The 25541-nt window shown below is 44.1% G+C and overlaps 1 protein-coding gene across 1 annotated transcript in view; it reads right to left on the reverse strand.

Moving 5' to 3' along the window:
- Positions 1-25541, reverse strand: part of LOC106582408 (kinesin heavy chain) — a 34040-nt gene that overhangs the window by 2075 nt on the left and 6424 nt on the right. The window contains exons 4-10 of the mRNA XM_045704399.1: positions 24224-24362; positions 19481-19536; positions 19215-19302; positions 18944-19068; positions 15384-15483; positions 9680-9858; positions 9069-9176 (exon numbers count right to left, since the gene is read on the reverse strand). Coding sequence (XP_045560355.1) covers positions 9069-9176; positions 9680-9858; positions 15384-15483; positions 18944-19068; positions 19215-19302; positions 19481-19536; positions 24224-24362 — 795 coding nt within the window. The remainder of the gene's footprint in view (positions 1-9068; positions 9177-9679; positions 9859-15383; positions 15484-18943; positions 19069-19214; positions 19303-19480; positions 19537-24223; positions 24363-25541) is intronic.

Consider the following 25541-nt stretch of genomic DNA (forward strand, 5'->3'; position numbering starts at 1 on the left):
AGACGGGACAGGTCCTCCTGGAGTTCTCATAGTCCTTACGGGTCGAAGCCAGCAGCTGGATGTACAGGAAGGTGAGTAAATAACACACACACACAAATACATACAGGCGAACACATACAGGCGAACACACACAGGCGAATACAAACAGGTGAATACACACAGGTGAATACACACAGGTGAATACACACACACGTGAATACACACACACGTGAATACACACAGGTGAATACACACACGTGAACACACACAGGTGAATACACACAGGTGAATACACACAGGTGAACACACACAGGTGAACACACACAGGTGAACACACACAGGTGAACACACACAGGTGAACACACACAGGTGAACACACACAGGTGAACACACACAGGTGAACATACACATGTGAACACACACAGGTGAATACACACAGGTGAACACACACAGGTGAACATACAGGTGAATACATACAGGTGAATACACACAGGTGAACACACACAGGTGAACATACAGGTGAATACATACAGGTGAATACACACAGGTGAATACACACAGGTGAACACACACAGGTGAACACACACAGGTGAACACACACAGGTGAACACACACATGTGAACACACAGGTGAATACACACAGGTGAATACACACAGGTGAATACACACACACGTGAATACACACACACGTGAATACACACAGGTGAATACACACACGTGAATACACACAGGTGAACACACACAGGTGAACATACAGGTGAATACATACAGGTGAATACATACAGGTGAACACACACAGGTGAATACATACAGATGAATACACACAGGTGAACGAACACACACAGGTGAACACACACACAGGTGAACACACACAGGTGAACACACACAGGTGAATACACACAGGTGAATACACACAGGTGAACACACACAGGTGAATACACACAGGTGAACACATACAGGTGAACACACACAGGTGAACACATACAGGTGAATACACACCGGTGAACACACACAGGTGAACACACACAGGTGAATACACACAGATGAACACATACAGGTGAATACACACCGGTGAATACACACAGGTGAATACACACAGATGAATACATACAGGTGAACACACACAGGTGAACGAACACACACAGGTGAACACACACAGGTGAACACACACAGTTGAATACACACAGGTGAACACACACAGGTGAACACACAGGTGAACGAACACAGGTGAACGAACACACACAGGTGAACGAATACACACAGGTGAACGAATACACACAGGTGAACGAACACACACAGGTGAACGAACACACACAGGTGAACGAACACACACAGGTGAACACACAGGTGAATACATACAGGTGAACACACACAGGTGAACGAACACACACAGGTGAACGAACACACACAGGTGAACACACAGGTGAATACACACACGTGAACACACACAGGTGAACACAGTTACATACAGGTGAATACACACAGGTGAACGAACACAGGTGAATACACACAGGTGAACACACACAGGTGAATACACACAGGTGAACACACACAGGTGAACACACACAGGTGAACACACACAGGTGAACACACAGGTGAACACACAGGTGAATACACACAGGTGAATGAACACACGCAGGTGAACGAACACACACAGGTGAACACACACAGGTGAACACACACAGGTGAACACACAGGTGAATACACAGGTGAACACACAGGTGAATACACAGGTGAATACATGTACAGACACATTCTGCTTAAATTAAATAAAACACCCAGCAATGTGCTTCGACTCCCCAACAAAACACCAGAATACCAGCATCTTATTGTCTCTGGCACAAGAACAGGTTTTAGAAATCCACATCTCAGAATGAAAGCACTTTACAGGAGGACAAGATGCAGAATGGCTTAAAAGCTATTGTTTCTCTCAGCAGTTAGATCGTGCCCTGCTCCACCTTTCAATACCTTGACTATTTGCCAACTGAGAGGAATAGATGTGTTACCATGGAAATGTTCTCATTCAAATCACTTTCTATAACTGCTGCTTATCAGGTAATCAGTGCTTTAAAAACCATTTAGGAAAGGTAATCACTGCTTTAAAAAACATGAATGAAAGGTAATCACTGCTTTAAAAAACATTAAAGAAAGGTAATCACTGCTTTAAAAACCATTAAGGAATGGTAATCACTGCTTTAAAAACCATTAAATAAAGGTCATCACTGCTTTAAAAAACATTAAAGAAAGGTCATCACTGCTTTAAAAACCATTAAGGAAAGGTAATCACTGCTTTAAAAACCATTAAGGAAAGGTAATCACTGCTTTAAAAACCATTAAGGAAAGGTAACCACTGCTTTATAAAACCATTAAGGAAAGGTAACCACTGCTTTAAAAACCATTAAGGAAAGGTAATCACTGCTTTAAAAACCATTAAGGAAAGGTAATCACTGCTTTAAAAACCATTAAGGAAAGGTAATCACTGCTTTAAAAACCATTAAGGAAAGGTAATCACTGCTTTATAAAAACCATTAAGGAAAGGTAATCACTGCTTTATAAAAACCATTAAGGAAAGGTAACCACTGCTTTATAAAAACCATTAAGGAAAGGTAATCACTGCTTTAAAAAACATTAAGGAAAGGTAATCACTGCTTTATAAAAACCATTAAGGAAAGGTAACCACTGCTTTATAAAAACCATTAAGGAAAGGTAACCACTGCTTTAAAAACCATTAAGGAAAGGTAACCACTGCTTTATAAAAACCATTAAGGAAAGGTAACCACTGCTTTATAAAAACCATTAAGGAAAGGTAACCACTGCTTTATAAAAACCATTAAGGAAAGGTAACCACTGCTTTATAAAAACCATTAAGGAAAGGTAATCACTGCTTTAAAAAACATTAAGGAAAGGTAATCACTGCTTTATAAAAACCATTAAGGAAAGGTAACCACTGCTTTAAAAAACATTAAGGAAAGGTAATCACTGCTTTATAAAAACCATTAAGGAAAGGTAACCACTGCTTTAAAAAACATTAAGGAAAGGTAACCACTGCTTTATAAAAACCATTAAGGAAAGGTAACCACTGCTTTATAAAAACCATTAAGGAAAGGTAACCACTGCTTTAAAAAACATTAAGGAAAGGTAATCACTGCTTTATAAAAACCATTAAGGAAAGGTAACCACTGCTTTAAAAAACATTAAGGAAAGGTAATCACTGCTTTATAAAAACCATTAAGGAAAGGTAACCACTGCTTTATAAAAACCATTAAGGAAAGGTAATCACTGCTTTAAAAACCATTAAGGAAAGGTAACCACTGCTTTATAAAAACCATTAAGGAAAGGTAACCACTGCTTTATAAAAACCATTAAGGAAAGGTAACCACTGCTTTATAAAAACCATTAAGGAAAGGTAACCACTGCTTTATAAAAACCATTAAGGAAAGGTAACCACTGCTTTATAAAAACCATTAAGGAAAGGTAACCACTGCTTTATAAAAACCATTAAGGAAAGGTAACCACTGCTTTATAAAAACCATTAAGGAAAGGTAACCACTGCTTTATAAAAACCATTAAGGAAAGGTAACCACTGCTTTAAAAAACATTAAGGAAAGGTAACCACTGCTTTATAAAAACCATTAAGGAAAGGTAACCACTGCTTTATAAAAACCATTAAGGAAAGGTAACCACTGCTTTAAAAAACCATTAAGGAAAGGTAACCACTGCTTTATAAAAACCATTAAGGAAAGGTAACCACTGCTTTATAAAAACCATTAAGGAAAGGTAACCACTGCTTTATAAAAACCATTAAGGAAAGGTAACCACTGCTTTAAAAAAACCATTAAGGAAAGGTAACCACTGCTTTATAAAAAACATTAAGGAAAGGTAATCACTGCTTTATAAAAACCATTAAGGAAAGGTAACCACTGCTTTATAAAAACCATTAAGGAAAGGTAATCACTGCTTTAAAAACCATTAAGGAAAGGTAATCACTGCTTTATAAAAACCATTAAGGAAAGGTAACCACTGCTTTATAAAAACCATTAAGGAAAGGTAACCACTGCTTTATAAAAACCATTAAGGAAAGGTAACCACTGCTTTAAAAAAACCATTAAGGAAAGGTAACCACTGCTTTATAAAAACCATTAAGGAAAGGTAACCACTGCTTTATAAAAACCATTAAGGAAAGGTAACCACTGCTTTAAAAACCATTAAGGAAAGGTAACCACTGCTTTAAAAAACATTAAGGAAAGGTAATCACTGCTTTAAAAACCATTAAGGAAAGGTAATCACTGCTTTATAAAAACCATTAAGGAAAGGTAACCACTGCTTTATAAAAACCATTAAGGAAAGGTAACCACTGCTTTAAAAACCATTAAGGAAAGGTAATCACTGCTTTATAAAAACCATTAAGGAAAGGTAACCACTGCTTTATAAAAACCATTAAGGAAAGGTAACCACTGCTTTAAAAAACATTAAGGAAAGGTAACCACTGCTTTATAAAAACCATTAAGGAAAGGTAACCACTGCTTTATAAAAACCATTAAGGAAAGGTAATCACTGCTTTATAAAAACCATTAAGGAAAGGTAACCACTGCTTTATAAAAACCATTAAGGAAAGGTAACCACTGCTTTATAAAAACCATTAAGGAAAGGTAATCACTGCTTTAAAAACCATTAAGGAAAGGTAACCACTGCTTTATAAAAACCATTAAGGAAAGGTAACCACTGCTTTATAAAAACCATTAAGGAAAGGTAACCACTGCTTTATAAAAACCATTAAGGAAAGGTAACCACTGCTTTATAAAAACCATTAAGGAAAGGTAATCACTGCTTTATAAAAACCATTAAGGAAAGGTAATCACTGCTTTATAAAAACCATTAAATAAAGGTAATCACTGCTTTATAAAAACCATTAAGGAAAGGTAATCACTGCTTTAAAAACCATTAAGGAAAGGTAATCACTGCTTTATAAAAACCATTAAGGAAAGGTAATCACTGCTTTAAAAAACATTAAGGAAAGGTAACCACTGCTTTAAAAAACATTAAGGAAAGGTAATCACTGCTTTATAAAAACCATTAAGGAAAGGTAACCACTGCTTTATAAAAACCATTAAGGAAAGGTAATCACTGCTTTATAAAAACCATTAAGGAAAGGTAACCACTGCTTTAAAAAACATTAAGGAAAGGTAATCACTGCTTTAAAAACCATTAAGGAAAGGTAATCACTGCTTTATAAAAACCATTAAGGAAAGGTAACCACTGCTTTATAAAAACCATTAAGGAAAGGTAACCACTGCTTTAAAAAACATTAAGGAAAGGTAATCACTGCTTTATAAAAACCATTAAGGAAAGGTAACCACTGCTTTATAAAAACCATTAAGGAAAGGTAATCACTGCTTTATAAAAACCATTAAGGAAAGGTAACCACTGCTTTATAAAAACCATTAAGGAAAGGTAACCACTGCTTTAAAAAACATTAAGGAAAGGTAATCACTGCTTTATAAAAACCATTAAGGAAAGGTAACCACTGCTTTAAAAAACATTAAGGAAAGGTAACCACTGCTTTATAAAAACCATTAAGGAAAGGTAACCACTGCTTTATAAAAACCATTAAGGAAAGGTAATCACTGCTTTATAAAAACCATTAAGGAAAGGTAACCACTGCTTTATAAAAACCATTAAGGAAAGGTAACCACTGCTTTAAAAACCATTAAGGAAAGGTAACCACTGCTTTATAAAAACCATTAAGGAAAGGTAACCACTGCTTTATAAAAACCATTAAGGAAAGGTAACCACTGCTTTATAAAAACCATTAAGGAAAGGTAATCACTGCTTTAAAAACCATTAAGGAAAGGTAACCACTGCTTTATAAAAACCATTAAGGAAAGGTAATCACTGCTTTATAAAAACCATTAAGGAAAGGTAACCACTGCTTTAAAAACCATTAAGGAAAGGTAATCACTGCTTTATAAAAACCATTAAGGAAAGGTAACCACTGCTTTATAAAAACCATTAAGGAAAGGTAACCACTGCTTTATAAAAACCATTAAGGAAAGGTAACCACTGCTTTAAAAACCATTAAGGAAAGGTAATCACTGCTTTATAAAAACCATTAAGGAAAGGTAACCACTGCTTTATAAAAACCATTAAGGAAAGGTAACCACTGCTTTAAAAAACATTTGTATTTTTTATGGATCCCCATTAGCTACTGCCAAGGCAACAGCTACTCTTCCTGTGGTCCAGCACAATTAAGGCAGTTATACAATTTTAATAACATTATAATACATTCACAACAGATTTCACAACACATTAAGTGTGTTCCCTCAGACCCCTACTCTACTACCACATACAGTACCAGTCAAAACTTTGGACACACATTGTAGAATAATAGTGAAGACATCAAAACTGTGAAATAACATATATGGAATCATATAGTAACCAAAAAAGTGTAAAATAAATCAAAATATAGACATCTGCCCTGGGCATTTCTGATTCTACCTGGATTATGTTGGAGAAGCTTGCATTAAAGAACACCGTCTGTGTTCTGCTAGACAGGTAACTCTTTATCCACAATATAGCAGGGGGTGTAAAGCCGTAACACATACGTTTTTCCAGCAGCAGATTATGATCGATAATGTCAAAAGCCACACTGAAGTCCAACAAAACAGCCCCCCCAATCTTTTTATCATCAATTTCTCTCAGCCAATCATCAGTCATTTGGGAAAGGTATGCATTGCTTTAAAAAAAACATTAAGGAAAGGTAATTGCAGATTTAAAAACCATTAAGGAAAGAACACTTGTATCTGATATCACTCACAGAGTAGGCAGCTTACTGAGTGACTAATTCTACTACTACATCATGTTCATAGCTTGCACTTTGCCAGAAGAAACAAAGCTCTACCAGATTTATATCTAATGCAGATACATTTCTGACCACTAGATGGCAATAAACACAAACTAAAAAGTTTTGCACTCTAAAAACATGTACAGTGCATTCGGAATGTTTTCAGACCCCTTGACTTTTTCCACATTTTGTTAAGTTATAACCTTATTCTAAAATGTATTAAATATTTTTTTCCCCCTCATCAATCTACACGAAATACCCCATAATGACAAAGGAAAAACTGTTCTTTAGATTTTTTACAAACAAACTGAAATATCACATTTACATAAGTATTCTGACCCTTTACTCAGTACTTTGTTGAAGCACCTTTGGCAGCGATAACAGCCTAGAGTATTCTTGGGTATGACACTACAAGCTTGGCACACCTGTATTTGGGGAGTTTCTCCCATTCCTCTCTGCAGATCCTCTCAAGCTCTGTCAGGTTGGATGGGGAGCGTCACTGCAAAGCTATTTTTAGGTCTCTCCAGAGATGTTCGATTGGGTTCATGTCCGGGCTCTGCCTGGGCCACTCAAGGACATTCAGAGACTTGTCCCGAAGCCACTCCTGCATTGTCTTGGCTGTGTGCTTAGGGTTGTTGTCCCGTTGGAAGGTGAACCTTCGCCCCCAGTCTGAGGTCCTGAGTGCTCTGGAGCAGGTTTTCATCTCTCTGTACTTTGCTCCGTTCATCTTTCCCTCGATCCTGACTAGCCTCCCAGTCCCTGCCGCTGAAAAACATCCCCACAGCATGATGCTGCCACCACCATACTTCACCGTAGGGATGGTCCCAGGTTTCCTCCAGACGTGACACTTGGCATTCAGGCCAAAGACTTCAATCTTGGTTTCATCAGAGCAGAGAATCTTGTTTCTCATGGTCTGAGAGTCCTTTAGGTGCCTTTTGGCAAACTTCAAGAGGGCTGTCATGTGCCTTTTACTGAGGAGTGGCTTCCGTCTGGCCACTCTACCATAAAGGCCTCATTGGTGGAGTGCTGCAGAGATGGTTGTTCTTCTGGAAGTTTCTCCCATCTCCACAGAGGAACTCTGGAGCTCTGACAGCGTGACCATCGGGTTCTTGGTCACCTCCCTTGGTCAACTCCCCCGATTGCTCAGTTTGGCTGGTTGGCCAGCTCTAGGAAGAGTCTTGGTGGTTTGAAACTTCTTCCATTTAAGAATGATGGAGGCCACTTTGTTCTTGGGGACCTTCAATGCGGCAGACATTTTTTGGTACCCTTCCCCAGCTCTACAGACAATTCCTTCGACCTTATGGCTTGGTTTTTGCTCTGACATGCACTGTCAACTGTGGGACCTTATATAGACAGGTGTGTGCCTTTTCAAATAATGTCCAATCAATTGCATTTACCACAGGTGGACTCCAAACAAGTTGTAGAAACATCTCAAGGATGATCAATGGAAACAGGATGCACCTGAGCTCAATTTCGAATCTCATATTAAAGGGTCTGAATACTTATGTATTTATTTTTTTACACATTTGCAAACATTTCTGAAAACCTGTTTTCGACATTGTCATTTGTCATTATTTAGAGTAAGGCTGTAAAGTAACAACATGTGGAAAAAAAATTCAAGGGGTCTGAATACTTTCCGAATGCCTTTGCTCAATGCACTAATTAAATGCAATGAAAACCTTGAATCTCATCAAGTTATACCATGTCAATCTATGATTATTACGGAATGTAGATGAAGAAGATGTGTTGTATAGGGTTGGATGAGCTCACCTCATCTAGATGAAGGAGATGTGTTGTATAGGGTTGGATGAGCTCACCTCATCTAGATGAAGGAGATGTGTTGTATAGGGTTGGATGAGCTCACCTCATCTAGATGAAGGAGATGTGTTGTATAGGGTTGGATGAGCTCACCTCATCTAGATGAAGGAGATGTGTTGTATAGGGTTGGATGAGCTCACCTCATCTAGATGAAGGAGATGTGTTGTATAGGGTTGGATGAGCTCACCTCATCTAGATGAAGGAGATGTGTTGTATAGGGTTGGATGAGCTCACCTCATCTTGATGAAGGAGATGTGTTGTATAGGGTTGGATGAGCTCACCTCATCTAGATGAAGGAGATGTGTTGTATAGGGTTGGATGAGCTCACCTCATCTAGATGAAGGAGATGTGTTGTATAGGGTTGGATGAGCTCACCTCATCTAGATGAAGGAGATGTGTTGTATAGGGTTGGATGAGCTCACCTCATCTAGATGAAGTAGATCTGTTGTATAGGGTTGGATAAGCTGACCTCATCTTGATCGATCATCTGCTCCTTGAACTTCTCTGCCCACTGGCTGTGTTGGTTGATCTCATCATCCTGAGATAGGAGCAAAGAAGAAAGATATGTTTCAATAGAAAAATGTTGCATTCATGTTTGGATTTACCAAGACTCTGTAATCCACTTTTTTGGGGGCAGCTAGCTAATGCAGGGCTATGGCTTTTACTGTGAGAGGGATTTGTGTTTACACCAATATGTTCATTTTCCCAACAGTTAATTGGTTAGACCATTATGACCATGGCAAACAAACCTAATAATCCCTCATTAAGTTAATGGTTGGGTGATTAAAACAGATTTAATATAATTCCTACAGAATTATGCATGTATGCTATTGTATAGTATTTGCATATGATTAAATACATTAACTGTGGTTAATTATATCTATAAAACATCAACCACAGACACAGCCCCTTTCCAGTCATCCATGACCATGAACCTTCATCCCAGAGGGAATCATCCTGCTATATGTGCTCTTGGAATGATCGGAAACTGGGAACATTCGGAAAGGGAAGCTCCATCCCTTCCTACCCAGCCACACCCACCTTGTCATCCAGCTGCTGGTATATGTCGGTGATGAGCCCCTCGTATCGGGTCTTCTCCTCGTCCAATAGCGGGACATGGGGCGGGGCTATGGTGTTGATCATGGGTGTGGCCGTGGTGTCACCACTACTGTCTTTCTTCTCCTTACTGCTCAGCTGCTCCTCCACTGGAACAGCCTCACCTGGGATAGAGAGGGAGGGTTGAGACGGAGGGAGGGAGGGATGGAGGGAGGGAGGGAGCGGGGGAGGAGAGACGGGGGGAGAAATGGAATGACAGAGGCAGGAGGGAGACAGGAGGGAGGAAGGGGGAGAGGGAGGAGGGAGGGAGGGAGGGAGCGGGGAAGGAGAGATGGGGAGAAATGGAATGACAGAGGCAGGAGGGAGACAGGAGGGAGGAAGAGGGAGAGGGAGGAGGGAGGGAGAGGGAGGGAGCGGGGAGGAGAGATGGGGAGAAATGGAATGACAGAGGCAGGAGGGAGACAGGAGGGAGGAAGGGGGAGAGGGAGGAGGGAGGGAGGGAGGGAGCGGGAGGGGAGGGGAGAAATGAAGAGGCAGGAGGGAGACAGGAGGGAGGAAGGGGAGGGAGGAGGGAGGGGAGGGAGGGAGCGGGGAGGAGAGACGGGGGGAGAAATGGAATGACAGAGGCAGGAGGGAGACAGGGGGAGGAAGGGTGAGAGGGAGGAGGGAGGAGAGAGGGAGGGAGGGAGCGGGGGAGAGGAGAGGGAGGGAGGGAGGGAGCGGGGAGGAGAGACGGGGGGAGAAATAGAATGACAGAGGCAGGAGGGAGACAGGAGGGAGGAAGGGGGAGGAGGGAGGGAGAGGGAGGGAGGGAGGGAGGGAGGGAGGGAGGGAGGGAGGGAGGGAGGGAGGGAGGAGGGGAGGGAGGGGGCAGCAGTGGTTAGAGTGATGGACCTCAACCAAACATGTAAGTTGTGGGTTATGGAGAGGGGCAGCAGGGACAGCACTGACAGATTTTAGCTCACTAAATGTGCCTACACATCCTTATCACATTCATCAAGTGAGTGTGTGAGAAAATGCACTAAATAAACTGTACAGAAACCTAGTTCAGAGGAGAACAATATCTGCTATCTGTGTCTACGATCCTTCCATTCCGTCTTTCATGATTTGTTAGTTGTATTGAAAAGCGCTATACAAATAAAGTTATTATTATTATAAATACAACACATCCTAGCACAAACCACTAACATTTCTACAGGATCCAGGGATATATTGGGACATGATTATGAGGCAACTTCTTAGGGATCGTAAATCATGCAGCGTGTTATGTCAAGATCACAGATTTTAGAGAAACAACAAATGTCGGTACATATAAGTGTTTAATATCGGCTGAAAGCTTCAATTCTTGTTAATATAACTGCACTGTCCAATTTACAGTAGCTATTAATGCGATAAAAAAAATGACATGTTATTGTTTGAGGAGAGCTCCTAACAACAAAACACTTTTTTCAACGCGATAGGTTTGATAAATTCACCTCTGAAGGTGAATTTTGCTCTGATTTATCATCCAAAGGGTCCCAGAGATAACATGAAGTGTCGTTTTGTTAGATAAAATCATTTTTCATATCCTAAAAAGGTCCATATAGCACGCGCAATCGATTTTGTATTTCCACTCGTTCAATTTGCAAAGAAAGGAATCTGTGAAAATCGCACCCTAAATGTTGTTTGAACGAGTCAAATCACGTTCATCTCTATTCCTCAGAGATCCTAGAAGGTAACAAGACTTCACTATTTCATTAGGGGTGTAGTATATCCTATAGGACACCATATTTGGTCAGAGAGCGACGCCTTCATGGCACACAGATGACGCGGGTGGCCATCACTTGAAGGACTGTATCTTTGACAAAAAAGCACCAATCGGGGTCAAACAAAGCTAGCTAGATAGCCGGAAACCCCGTCTCGGTCGCAAAATGTAGGCGCTAACCTTTTGCGACAGCATGCCTTTTCCTTTTGGACACAACGTATAAGAATATTCAGAGTTATGAAGTTATGAAAACTGGTTGTTTTGCAAATGTTGAAATTATAATATGGCTACTAATACTTGAAAAGCTAAATCAAAGTCCAAGTATACAGATTTTACGATATTCTTGCCGAAAAAATGGAATATGAATGCGAATGTCCCCTTCACGATTTGTCCAAATGTACCTGGGGACTTGGTATTCTTGTTCACTCATTTTTCAAGTTATCCATCTGAAACTTTGCACATACACTGCTGCCATCTTGTGGACACTATCGGAATTACAACCAGATTGATGGCTATAACTATGACCTTTTTCTTGCATTTCACAGATGGTGGTAGAAAAAGACCGGTTGGTTTTTTCTTTGTATTATTTTCGACCAGATCTATTGTGTTATATTCTCCTACATTCAATTCACATTTCCACAAACTCGAAAGTGTTTCCTTTCAAATGGTACCAATAATATGCATATCGTTGCTTCAGGGCCTGAGCTACCGGCAGTTAGATATGGGTATGTCATTTAGGCAAAAATTGAAAGAAAGGGGGCTATCCCTAATAACCTCCGACCGTGTCGACCAGCCAAACACCACCACACTCTGAAATAATCAACACCACACATAATCGTCTCAGTGCTGGGCAGCTCTCATGTAGACCCTGAGATAAGACAGGAAAGCAAGGGATGGGGTTGTGGGGAGGAGGGTGGAGGTAGAGTTACGAGAGGACAGAGAGAGTGGGGAGGAAGGGGGGAGGTAGAGTTACCAGAGGACAGAGAGAGTGGGGAGGAAGGGGGGAGGTAGAGTTACCAGAGGACAGAGAGAGTGGGGAGGAAGGGGGAGGTAGAGTTACCAGAGGACAGAGAGAGTGGGGAGGAAGGGGGGAGGTAGAGTTACCAGAGGACAGAGAGAGTGGGGAGGAAGGGGGAGGTAGAGTTACCAGAGGACAGAGAGAGTGGGGAGGAAGGGGGAGGTAGAGTTACCAGAGGACAGAGAGAGTGGGGAGGAAGGGGGGAGGTAGAGTTACCAGAGGACAGAGAGAGTGGGGAGGAAGGGGGAGGTAGAGTTACCAGAGGACAGAGAGAGAGTGGGGAGGAAGGGGGGAGGTAGAGTTACCAGAGGACAGAGCGAGTGGGGAGGAAGGGGGAGGTAGAGTTACCAGAGGACAGAGAGAGATGGGGAGGAAGGGGGGAGGTAGAGTTACCAGAGGACAGAGAGAGTGGGGAGGAAGGGGGGAGGTAGAGTTACCAGAGGACAGAGAGAGTGGGGAGGAAGGGGGGAGGTAGAGTTACCAGAGGACAGAGAGAGTGGGGAGGAAGGGGGGAGGTAGAGTTACCAGAGGACAGAGAGAGAGTGGGGAGGAAGGGGGGAGGTAGAGTTACCAGAGGACAGAGAGAGTGGGGAGGAAGGGGGAGGTAGAGTTACCAGAGGACAGAGAGAGAGTGGGGAGGAAGGGGGAGGTAGAGTTACCAGAGGACAGAGAGAGTGGGGAGGAAGGGGGAGGTAGAGTTACCAGAGGACAGAGAGAGAGTGGGGAGGAAGGGGGGAGGTAGAGTTACCAGAGGACAGAGAGAGTGGGGAGGAAGGGGGGAGGTAGAGTTACCAGAGGACAGAGAGAGTGGGGAGGAAGGGGGAGGTAGAGTTACCAGAGGACAGAGAGAGTGGGGAGGAAGGGGGAGGTAGAGTTACCAGAGGACAGAGAGAGTGGGGGGGAGGTAGAGTTACCAGAGGACAGAGAGAGTGGGGAGGAAGGGGGAGGTAGAGTTACCAGACGACAGAGAGAGTGGGGAGGAAGGGGGAGGTAGAGTTACCAGAGGACAGAGATCGCGGTGTCTGTATCTGTAGCTGTGTCTGTAGCTGTTACTGTGTCGGTGTCTGTAGATGTGTCTGTGTATATAGCTGTGTCTGTAACTATCTGTGTCTGTAGCATTGTCTGTAACTGTGTCTGTAACTGTGTCTGTGTATGTGGCTGTGTATGTTGCTGTGTCTGTAGCTGTGTATGTAGCTGTGTCTGTAGCCGTGTCTGTAACTATCTGTGTATGTAGCTGTGTCTGTATGTAGCTATGTCTGTAGCTTTGTCTGTAACTGTGCCTGTAGCTAATGGTCTTCACATGTGGAAGGGGTAAACAGGGGTAAACAGTGTCCCCCATTTGGGAGAATCAACAATCTGTTTGCATTATTATACATTATCTTGCAATGCAAATTAGAGATACTTATATATATAGTGTATGTGGACAACCCTTCAAATGCGTGGATTCGGCTGTTGCTGACAGGTGTATAAAATCGAGCACACACCATGCAATCTCCATAGACAAACATTGTCAGTAGAATGGCCTTACTGAATTATTTTTCTTTGAAGAGCTCAGTGACTTTCAACGTGGCACCGTCACCTTTCCAACAAATCAGTTCTTCACATTTCTGCCCTGCTAGAGCTGCACCGGTGAAGTATAAGTTCTGTTATTGTGAAGTGGAAATGTCTACGAGCAGTGGAAACGCATTTTCTGGAGGGATGAATCACGCTTCACAATCTGGCAGTCTGATGAACGAATCTGGGTTTGGCGGATGCCAGGAGAATGCTACCTGACCCAATGCATAGTGCCAACTGTAAAGTTTGGTGGAGGAGGAATAATGGTCTGGGGCTGTTTTACATGGTTCGGGTTAGGCCCCTTAGTTCCAGTGAAGGGAAATATTAACCCTACAGCATACAAGACATTCTAGATGATTCTGTGTTTCCAACTTTGTGGCAACAGTTTGGGGATGGCCTGTTTCAGCATGACAATGCCCCAGTCCACAAAGCGAGGTCCATACAGAAATGGTTTGTCGGTGTGGAAGCACTTGACTGGCCTGCACAAAGCCCTGACCTCAACTCCATCGAACACCTTTGGGAGGAATTGGAACACCGACGGTGAGCCAGGCCTAATTGCCCAACATCAGTGACCTCAAATAATGCTCATGACTGAATGGAAGCAAGTTCCTGCAGCAATGTTCCAATATCAAGTTGAAGCCTTCCCAGAAGAGAGGAGGTTGTTATAGCAGCAAAGGGGGAGACTAGCTCCAAATTAATGCCCATGATTTTGGAATGAGATGCTCGACGAGCAGGTGTCCACATACTTTTGACGATGTAGTGTATATGTTTCATTTATATCAAGCACAATCTCAAAAATACAAAAGCACTGTATAAAAGGAGGCAAGTCTGCACAGCAGGTTGCTGGCTGACTAATGAGTACTGAGAGGAGGGTCGTGATCATGGCTACAAATCCAGCATCCAGAAAGTATATCATGATGAACATACTGTTGTTGAAAACAACTAAATATGTCAGTTTGTTTGACAGACAACCTCCATCCAGGTCAGAACAGAACCCAGCCCAAACTGAGATGACAAATTGCCTGTTGCTTAAAATCCCAACATCAACTGACCTATTTATTCTAACAAGGATTTTATTTGGAAAAAACAAAGCTTGCAAAGGGGGAATAATCAGTGAGTAAATGAGAAAACTGGAAACAGAATGAGTGAACGGATGAGTAGTTTGGGAAAACATGTCCAGTCCCCATCCTACCTTATTAGTGAAGCCTATTCTACACGTGTTCAGTGACCAGGATGAACAAAACCCCTCTGGGTCATCCACAGGTCTTCTATATGACTTTCATTAAAGCAATTTCATCAACTGAAAACAAAGTTTCATCAGTAACAATGTTGGTTTATCTAGACACATGCCCTACAACCCCATGGCCTCTAACTGTCAGTGAAGACCTTAGCGTTCATAGGACAGGAGAAGAAGGTGGGAGATGTGTGGAAACAGTTTCTGATGCTCCCAGAGAAGGTTGTGTAGTAGAGTAACTGGGTTCACAATATATTCAATTGGTTTGCGTAAATTATCATTATTTACTGTGTATGCCTTGCAGTCGAGATGTACTCATAAGAATTCTAGTCTCGTTAGACCATAATTGCTACAGCTCCTCCGCTTTCGTTCGTGCTCTCTCTGTCTCTCTATATTTTTCTGAAGCTACTGTCTGTCTCTATCTCTATTTTTCTCACTCCTGTTCTCTCTCTCTCTCTCTCTCCTCCAGTCCTCTACTCTCAACAAAATAGGAAAAATGCCAAGGGGGTGAATACTTTCGCAAGCCACTGTATATATAAACTCAGCAAAAAATGAAACGTCCTCTCACTGTCAACTGCGTTTATTTTCAGCAAACTTAACATGTGTAAATATTTGTATGAACATAACAAGATTCAACAACTGAGACATAAACTGAACAAGTTCCACAGACATGTGATTAACAGAAATTGAATGTGTCCCTGAACAAAGGGGGGGTCAAAATCAAAAGTAACAGTCAGTATCTGGTGTGGCCACCAGCTGCATTAAGTGCTGCAGTGCATCTCCTCCTCATGGACTGCACCAGATTTGCCAGTTCTTGCTGTGAGATGTTACCCCACTCTTCCACCAAGGTACCTGCAAGTTCCCGGACATTTTGGGGGGGAATGGCCCTAGCCCTCACCCTCCAATCAAACAGGTCCCAGACGTGCTCAATGGGTCTGAGATCCGGGCTCTTCGCTGGCCATGGCAGAACACTGACATTCCTGTCTTGCAGGAAATCACGCACAGAATGAGCAGTATGGCTGGTGGCATTGTCATGCTGCAGGGTCATGTCAGGATGAGCCTGCAGGAAGGGTACCACATGAGGGAGGAGGATGTCTTCCCTGTAACGCACAGCGTTGAGATTGCCTGCAATGACAACAAGCTCAGTCCGATGATGCTGTGACACACCGCCCCAGACCATGATGGACCCTCCACCTCCAAATCGATCCCGCTCCAGAGTACAGGCCTCGGTGTAACACTCATTCCTTCGACGATAAACGCAAATCCGACCATCACCTTTGGTGAGACAAAACCGCGACTCGTCAGTGAAGAGCACTTTTTGTCAGTCCTGTCTGGTCCAGTGACGGCGAGTTTGTGCCCATAGGCGACGTTGTTGCCGGTGGTGTCTGGTGAGGACCTGCCTTACAACAGGCCTACAAGCCCTCAGTCTAGCCTCTCTCAGCCTACTGCGGACAGTCTGGGCACTGATGGAGGGATTGTGCGTTCCTGGTGTAACTCAGACAGTTGTTGTTGCCATGCTGTCATTAATTGTTTATGGTTCATTGAACAAGCATCGGAAACAGTGTTTAAACCCTTTTCAATGAAGATCTGTGAAGTTATTTGGATTTTTACGAAATATCTTTGAAAGACAGGGTCCTGAAAAAGGGACGTTTCTTTTTTTGCTGAGTTTATATACACTGAGTATACCAAACATTTGGAAAACCTTCCTAATATTGAAAACTCAATTCGTCGGGGCATGGACTCTACAAGGTGTCGAAGCATTGCACAGGGATGCTGGCCCATGTTGACTCCAATGCTTCCCACAGATGTGTGAAGTTGGCTTGATGTCTTTTGGGTGATGGACCGTTCTTGATACACACGGGAAACTGTTGAGCGTGAAAAACCCAATAGCGTTGTAGTTCTTGCCATAAATCGGTGCGCCTGGCACCTACTACCATACCCCGTTCAAAGGCACCTAAATCTTTTGTCTTGCCCCCTCTGAATGGCACACATACACAATCCATGTAACAATTGTCTCAAGGCTTAAAAATCCTTCTTTAACCTTCAGCTACACTGGTTGAAGTGGATTTAACAAGTGACATCAATAAGGGATCATATCTTTCACCTGGATTCACCTGTTCAGTCGATGTCATGGAAATAACAGGTGTTCTTAATGTTTTGTATACTCAGTATATATTTGTATTTATTATGGATCCCCATTAACTGTTGCCAAGGTAGTAGCTACTCTTCCTGGGGTCCAGAAACATTAAGGCAGATATATACAATCAAAAATATTACATGACATTACATTTCATAACACTTTTCACAACACATTGTGTGCCCTCAGGCCACTACTCTGCTACCACATATCTACAATACAAAATCCATGTGTGTGTAGAGTACATGTGTTAGCATGTGTACGTGTGTATCTCTTCACAGTCCCTGCTGTTCCATAAGGTGTATTTTTATCATTTTTTTCAATCTGATTCTACTGCTTGCATCAGTTATCTGATGTGGAATAGAGTTCCATGTAGTCATGGCTCTATATAGTACTGTGTGCCTCCCATAGTCTGTTCTGGACTTGGGATTTTAAAGAGACCTCTGGTGGCATGTCTTGTGGGGTATGCATGGGTGTAAAGATGATTCGTTGAAAAATATGATTTATTGAAGAGAGAGAAGGAGAGGCAGGGGAGAGAGAGAGAGAGAGAGAGAGAGAGAGAGAGAGAGAGAGAGAGAGAGAGAGAGGAGAGGCAGGGGAGAGAGAGAGAAAAGGAGAGGCACGGGAGAGAGAGAGAAAAGGAGAGGCACGGGAGAGAGAGAGAAAGGGAGAGGCACGGGAGAGAGAGAGAAAAGGAGAGGCACGGGAGAGAGAGAAAAGGAGAGGCACGGGAGAGAGAGAAAAGGAGAGGCGGGGAGAGAGAGAGAGCAGGAGAGGCAGGGGAGAGAGAGAAGGAGAGGCAGGGGAGAGAGGTGAGGAAAGGAAGAGGAGGGAGAGAAGGAGAGGCAGGAGTGAGAGAGAGAGAGAGAGAAGGAGAGGCAGGAGAGAGAGAGAGAGAGAGAGAAGGAGAGGCAGGGGAGAGAGAGAGAGAGGAGAGGCAGGGGGAGAGAGAGAGAAGGAGCGGTAGGGGAGAGAGCTGAGGAAAGGAAGAAGAGAGTGAGAAGTGGGGTGGGAGGGAAGAGAGGAAGGGAAGACCAAGTGAGTGAAGGAGATGAGAGGGATGAGAGGGATGAGAGGGATGAGAGGCAGAGAGGGAGGGTAGTAAGAGGGAAGACCACTCACCTTCACATTCCCAGCCAAATCCACCAGGTAGACTTCTCACCTTCTCACTACAAGCCAGATCCACCAGGTAGACTTCGCACCTTCTCACTACAAGCCAGATCCACCAGGTAGACTTCTCACCTTCTCAATACCTGCCAGATCCACCAGGTAGACTTCTCACCTTCTCAATACCTGCCAGATCCACCAGGTAGACTTCTCACCTTCTCAATACCTGCCAGATCCACCAGGTAGACTTCTCACCTTCTCAATACCTGCCAGATCCACCAGGTAGACTTCTCACCTTCTCAATACCTGCCAGATCCACCAGGTAGACTTCTCACCTTCTCAATACCTGCCAGATCCACCAGGTAGACTTCTCACCTTCTCAATACCTGCCAGATCCACCAGGTAGACTTCTCACCTTCTCAATACCTGCCAGATCCACCAGGTAGACTTCTCACCTTCTCAATACCTGCCAGATCCACCAGGTAAAGTTTTCCTGACAGCTTCTGTTCTGTCTCTCTGTGCTCCTGCTTGATGTTGATCAGGAAGATGCTGTGACTGCGAGAACTGTGCTCATTCATGTCTGTGTGGACGAATAAACAGCAGCACAACATTTGAGTGGTAGCAAAGAAAATGGGCAGTCTTTTGCTGAATCACTGGATATCAAATGTAGTTAAAATGTATTTATTCATTAAATGTGTGATTCCAGAGGAAAAGAGAAGCACTTACTTGTAACAGCCACGTGACGATTGGACTTTCCCTCATCGATGACATCCATAACCTCTTCTGGACTGGACACAAAGCGTTCCGTACAGACCTGTGTGTGAAAGTGGGAATGTGTGTGAAGCTGAGGTAAATGTTGCATCAGAACCACAATATTGTGGGGTATTTACCTGAAATATTATTTACTGTGCTTAGTGAATGAACAATAATATTATCAACAATTGAAATCATTTCTGTTTATAGCACTTTAGTAACAGAGATTGGATACCCACCTTAACATAGGGCACCTTGTTTTTGTCCTCATGCACCGCCAGGTTGGTCTTTGACACTGAAAAAGAAAAAAGGCAGAAAATATTTAAATCAGAATTGTCCACCTCACTTTTCAGAAATCCAAACTTTATTAAAACTAGAAAGTCTTTACTCACCATCCAATAAGTCTCTGATTTTGTCTAAGTAGATGTCAAAGTAGTAGACGTATAAAGACAGAACATACACTATATATAACAAGTATGTGGACACCACTTCAAAATTAGTGGAGTCGGCTATTTCAGCCACACCTGTTGCTGACAGGTGTATAAAATTGAGCACACAGCCATGCGCTCTCCATAGACAAACATTGGCAAAATAATGGCCTTACTGAGGAGCTCAGTGCCTTTCAACGTGGCGCCATCATAGGATGCCACCCTTCTTCAAATTTCTGCACTGCTAGGGCTGCCCTAGTCAACTGTAAGTGCGGTTATTGTGATGTGGAAATGTCTAGGAGCAACAATGGCTCAGCCGCGAAGTGGTAGGCAACACAAGCTCACAGAATGGGACAGCCAAGTGCTGAAGCATGTAGCGCGTAAAAATTGTCTGTCCTCGGTTGCAACACTCTCTACCGAATTTCAAACTGCCTCTGGAAGCAGTGCCAGAACAAGATGTGTTCGTCGGGGGCTTCATGAAATGGGTTTCCATGGCTGAGCAGCCATACACAAGCCCAAGATCACCATGCGCAATGCCAAGTGTCGGCTGGAGTGGTGTAAAGATCGCCGCCATTGGACTCTGGAGCAGTGGAAACGCATTCTCTGGAGTGATGAATCATGCTTCACCATCTGGCAGTCTGACGGACGAATATGGTTTTGGCAGATGCCAGGAGAACGTTACCTGCCTGAATGCATAGTGCCAACGGTAAAGTTTGGTGGAGGAGGAACAATGTTCTGGGGCTGTTTTTCATGGTTTGGGCTAGGCCCCTTAGTTCCAGTGAAAGGAATTCTTAAAGCCACAGCAGACAATGACATTCTAGATGATTCTGTGCTTCCAACTGTGCTTCCAACTTTGTGGGGAAGGCCCTTTCCTGTTTCAGCATGACAATGCCCCACTGCACAAAGCGAGGTCCATACAGAAATGGTTTGTCGAGATTGGTGTGGAAGAACTTTACTGGCCTGCACAGAGCCCTGACCTCAACCCCATCAAAGACCTTTGGGATAAATTGGAACTCCGACTGCGAGCCAGGCCTAATCACCCAACATCAGAGCCCAACCTCACTAATGCTCTTATAGCTGAATGGAAGCAAGTCCCTGCAGCATTGTTCCAACATCTAATGGAAAGCCTTCCCAGAAGAGTGGAGGCTGTTATAGCAGCAAAGGGGGACCAACTCTATATTAATGCCCATGATTTTGGAAAGTGATGTTTGACAAGCAGGTGTCTACATAATTTTTGGTCATGTAGTGTATATCACACACTGCATATAAAAAACCGTTAATAAACCGGACTATGACAGCATTACTCCTGTGCCAGTCTTGTCCTTGGTGAAGTACTCACTATTCTAACAGATGAGCACTCGGGTTCCTAGGCTTTTGTGTTGTGACCTTCCATTTGGGTTACTTGAGGACCACACAGCCCACAGTCACCAGTTGGATGTGTCACTACTGTGACCATATGGTACTTGTAACCTACTCCAGCAGAGCAAGCACCATAGTGGACGCCTGGCTCTGTGGGTCCTGTCACTAACACTAGCACAGTAAAGAGCACTGGACTATCCCTCAGCCACCACAGCACCTGTTCCATTCACATTGTATATGGTACACAGAATGCACTGCTCTTACACTTTCATAACATCTTATTATACATTCTCATATATTGACAAATCCTGCAAAATGATATCTTAACATAGACTATTTGCTGTGAAGGCAAGCTAACCTAAATTACATGGACACTGAGCACCTAGCCAGGGTTCCAGAGGGGCCATGGTGTGTCTGTTACCTTAATGTGGAACCTAGCCAGGGTTCCAGAGGGGCCATGGTGTGTCTGTTATCTTGATGTGGAACCTAGCCAGGGTTCCAGAGGGGCCATGGTGTGTCTGTTATCTTGATGTGGAACCTAGCCAGGGTTCCAGAGGGGCCATGGTGTGTCTGTTATCTTAATGTGGAACCTAGCCAGGGTTCCAGAGGGGCCATGGTGTGTCTGTTATCTTGATGTGGAACCTAGCCAGGGTTCCAGAGGGGCCATGGTGTGTCTGTTACCTTAATGTGGAACCTAGCCAGGGTTCCAGAGGGGCCATAGTGTGTCTGTTACCTTAATGTGGAACCTAGCCAGGGTTCCAGAGGGGCCATGGTGTGTCTGTTATCTTAATGTGGAACCTAGCCAGGGTTCCAGAGGGGCCATGGTGTGTCTGTTATCTTGATGTGGAACCTAGCCAGGGTTCCAGAGGGGCCATGGTGTGTCTGTTATCTTGATGTGGAACCTAGCCAGGGTTCCAGAGGGGCCATGGTGTGTCTGTTATCTTAATGTGGAACCTAGCCAGGGTTCCAGAGGGGCCATGGTGTGTCTGTTATCTTGATGTGGAACCTAGCCAGGGTTCCAGAGGGGCCATGGTGTGTCTGTTACCTTAATGTGGAACCTAGCCAGGGTTCCAGAGGGGCCATAGTGTGTCTGTTACCTTAATGTGGAACCTAGCCAGGGTTCCAGAGGGGCCATGGTGTGTCTGTTATCTTGATGTGGAACCTAGCCAGGGTTCCAGAGGGGCCATAGTGTGTCTGTTATCTTGATGTGGAACCTAGCCAGGGTTCCAGAGGGGCCATGGTGTGTCTGTTACCTTAATGTGGAACCTAGCCAGGGTTCCAGAGGGGCCATGGTGTGTCTGTTATCTTGATGTGGAACCTAGCCAGGGTTCCAGAGGGGCCATAGTGTGTCTGTTACCTTAATGTGGAACCTAGCCAGGGTTCCAGAGGGGCCATGGTGTGTCTGTTACCTTAATGTGGAACCTAGCCAGGGTTCCAGAGGGGCCATAGTGTGTCTGTTATCTTAATGTGGAACCTAGCCAGGGTTCCAGAGGGGCCATGGTGTGTCTGTTATCTTAATGTGGAACCTAGCCAGGGTTCCAGAGGGGCCATGGTGTGTCTGTTATCTTAATGTGGAACCTAGCCAGGGTTCCAGAGGGGCCATAGTGTGTCTGTTACCTTAATGTGGAACCTAGCCAGGGTTCCAGAGGGGCCATGGTGTGTCTGTTACCTTAATGTGGAACCTAGCCAGGGTTCCAGAGGGGCCATGGTGTGTCTGTTACCTTAATGTGGAACCTAGCCAGGGTTCCAGAGGGGCCATGGTGTGTCTGTTACCTTAATGTGGAACCTAGCCAGGGTTCCAGAGGGGCCATGGTGTGTCTGTTATCTTAATGTGGAACCTAGCCAGGGTTCCAGAGGGGCCATGGTGTGTCTGTTATCTTAATGTGGAACCTAGCCAGGGTTCCAGAGGGGCCATGGTGTGTCTGTTACCTTAATGTGGAACCTAGCCAGGGTTCCAGAGGGGCCATGGTGTGTCTGTTATCTTAATGTGGAACCTAGCCAGGGTTCCAGAGGGGCCATGGTGTGTCTGTTATCTTAATGTGGAACCTAGCCAGGGTTCCAGAGGGGCCATGGTGTGTCTGTTACCTTAATGTGGAACCTAGCCAGGGTTCCAGAGGGGCCATGGTGTGTCTGTTATCTTAATGTGGAACCTAGCCAGGGTTCCAGAGGGGCCATGGTGTGTCTGTTATCTTGATGTGGAACCTAGCCAGGGTTCCAGAGGGGCCATGGTGTGTCTGTTACCTTAATGTGGAACCTAGCCAGGGTTCCAGAGGGGCCATGGTGTGTCTGTTACCTTAATGTGGAACCTAGCCAGGGTTCCAGAGGGGCCATGGTGTGTCTGTTATCTTGATGTGGAACCTAGCCAGGGTTCCAGAGGGGCCATAGTGTGTCTGTTATCTTGATGTGGAACCTAGCCAGGGTTCCAGAGGGGCCATGGTGTGTCTGTTACCTTAATGTGGAACCTAGCCAGGGTTCCAGAGGGGCCATAGTGTGTCTGTTATCTTGATGTGGAACCTAGCCAGGGTTCCAGAGGGGCCATGGTGTGTCTGTTATCTTAATGTGGAACCTAGCCAGGGTTCCAGAGGGGCCATGGTGTGTCTGTTACCTTAATGTGGAACCTAGCCAGGGTTCCAGAGGGGCCATAGTGTGTCTGTTATCTTAATGTGGAACCTAGCCAGGGTTCCAGAGGGGCCATGGTGTGTCTGTTATCTTAATGTGGAACCTAGCCAGGGTTCCAGAGGGGCCATGGTGTGTCTGTTATCTTGATGTGGAACCTAGCCAGGGTTCCAGAGGGGCCATGGTGTGTCTGTTACCTTAATGTGGAACCTAGCCAGGGTTCCAGAGGGGCCATGGTGTGTCTGTTACCTTAATGTGGAACCTAGCCAGGGTTCCAGAGGGGCCATATTGTGTCTGTTACCTTAATGTGGAACCTAGCCAGGGTTCCAGAGGGGCCATAGTGTGTCTGTTACCTTAATGTGGAACCTAGCCAGGGTTCCAGAGGGGCCATGGTGTGTCTGTTATCTTAATGTGGAACCTAGCCAGGGTTCCAGAGGGGCCATGGTGTGTCTGTTACCTTAATGTGGAACCTAGCCAGGGTTCCAGAGGGGCCATGGTGTGTCTGTTACCTTAATGTGGAACCTAGCCAGGGTTCCAGAGGGGCCATAGTGTGTCTGTTACCTTAATGTGGAACCTAGCCAGGGTTCCAGAGGGGCCATGGTGTGTCTGTTACCTTGATGTGGAACTCCAGGTTCTCGTCCATGGAGTAGATGTGGTCAAAGATGTCCCTGCTGATACGGGGGATAATACCCATCTGCTGGGAGTCATGTAGCTTGCCCTGGGAAAAAACACACTCCTGATCAAATAAACAAGATAGACGACAACATTTAGCATTCCCAAAAGTTGAAATGGCAAGTAGCAATACAGATTCATTACAGAGGGAAAAAGCACTCACCATTTCTCCTCAAACAAAGGCCTTAACCCTCTTAGCTTTCATAAGGCCTGGGTCCTCATATTGATCAGAAATACACATGCTACCTCAAGGGGGTTTCATTCCTTTGCCAGCCTGAACTTCCTTTACTTTAGTCCCCTCATCCCCCACCTCAATTTCATTCAGTCTTACCTCTCCTTATCCAGCCCAAACATAATAAAAATAATATTGACTTGACAATAAAAATGTAATGGACTATCACAGTCTGTCATTCGCCTCAGGGCTGATGCCATTCATATGGTAATATGATGCTGGCTAGGTAGACGAGGATAGGGAGATGTATAATAGCATCATAGATTAAGCACATAACAAGGATAGTTTTACATTCTGGTCAGGCTGGCAGCGTGGAAGCTAATCATACTGCCACCATCGCTTCCCCGCCCTTCCATTAGCTGCTGAGGAATAATGGAATAAATGTTTTCCAATTTTATCCTGAGGCTTGCTGAAGGCTCTCTGGGCTGTTTCCAGGGCAACGGCTGCAGCTGAATAGGAGGCTATTGTATGTATGTGTAATCGCATGGTGGCACATCATGTGAACCGTGGCGGAGTAACACCTCACTGCTATTTTGGCGTGCCGTCTGGCATAGGCAGCCAGCCTAAATAAAGGTATGCCAGTAAGGAAGACGCAGCAGGAGGGAAGGACTGTTGGGAATGTTCCCATTCAAGGAGAACCAGAAATGTTCTTCCACAACACAAGCATGAGAGAGATTTTTGCTGAAAAGTCTGTTGTTGGTGATTTATTGTATATGCATACTGACTGGCACCTCCCTTTAAATGAAGCAAACATGTTTGACAATCTCAAGTGTCTGCCGCCTGAGTAACTACAGCACAATTTTGATCCGCCTGTAAAAAACATGTTTCTGCAACACTATGTTAAATAGTCTAAAACTCGCTTTTGAAATCATGTTAGGATTATGACTGAGGTAATCATCTTAAAGGGATAGTTCATGCAAAATATATATATATATATATGTGTGTTATATATGTGTGTTAAATTACCCTTACCTTGAGTTGTGTCTTAAGGCC

The sequence above is a fragment of the Salmo salar genome, chromosome ssa21 (genome assembly GCF_905237065.1).
Source record: "Salmo salar chromosome ssa21, Ssal_v3.1, whole genome shotgun sequence".
In the NCBI taxonomy this organism is placed as follows: domain Eukaryota; kingdom Metazoa; phylum Chordata; class Actinopteri; order Salmoniformes; family Salmonidae; genus Salmo; species Salmo salar.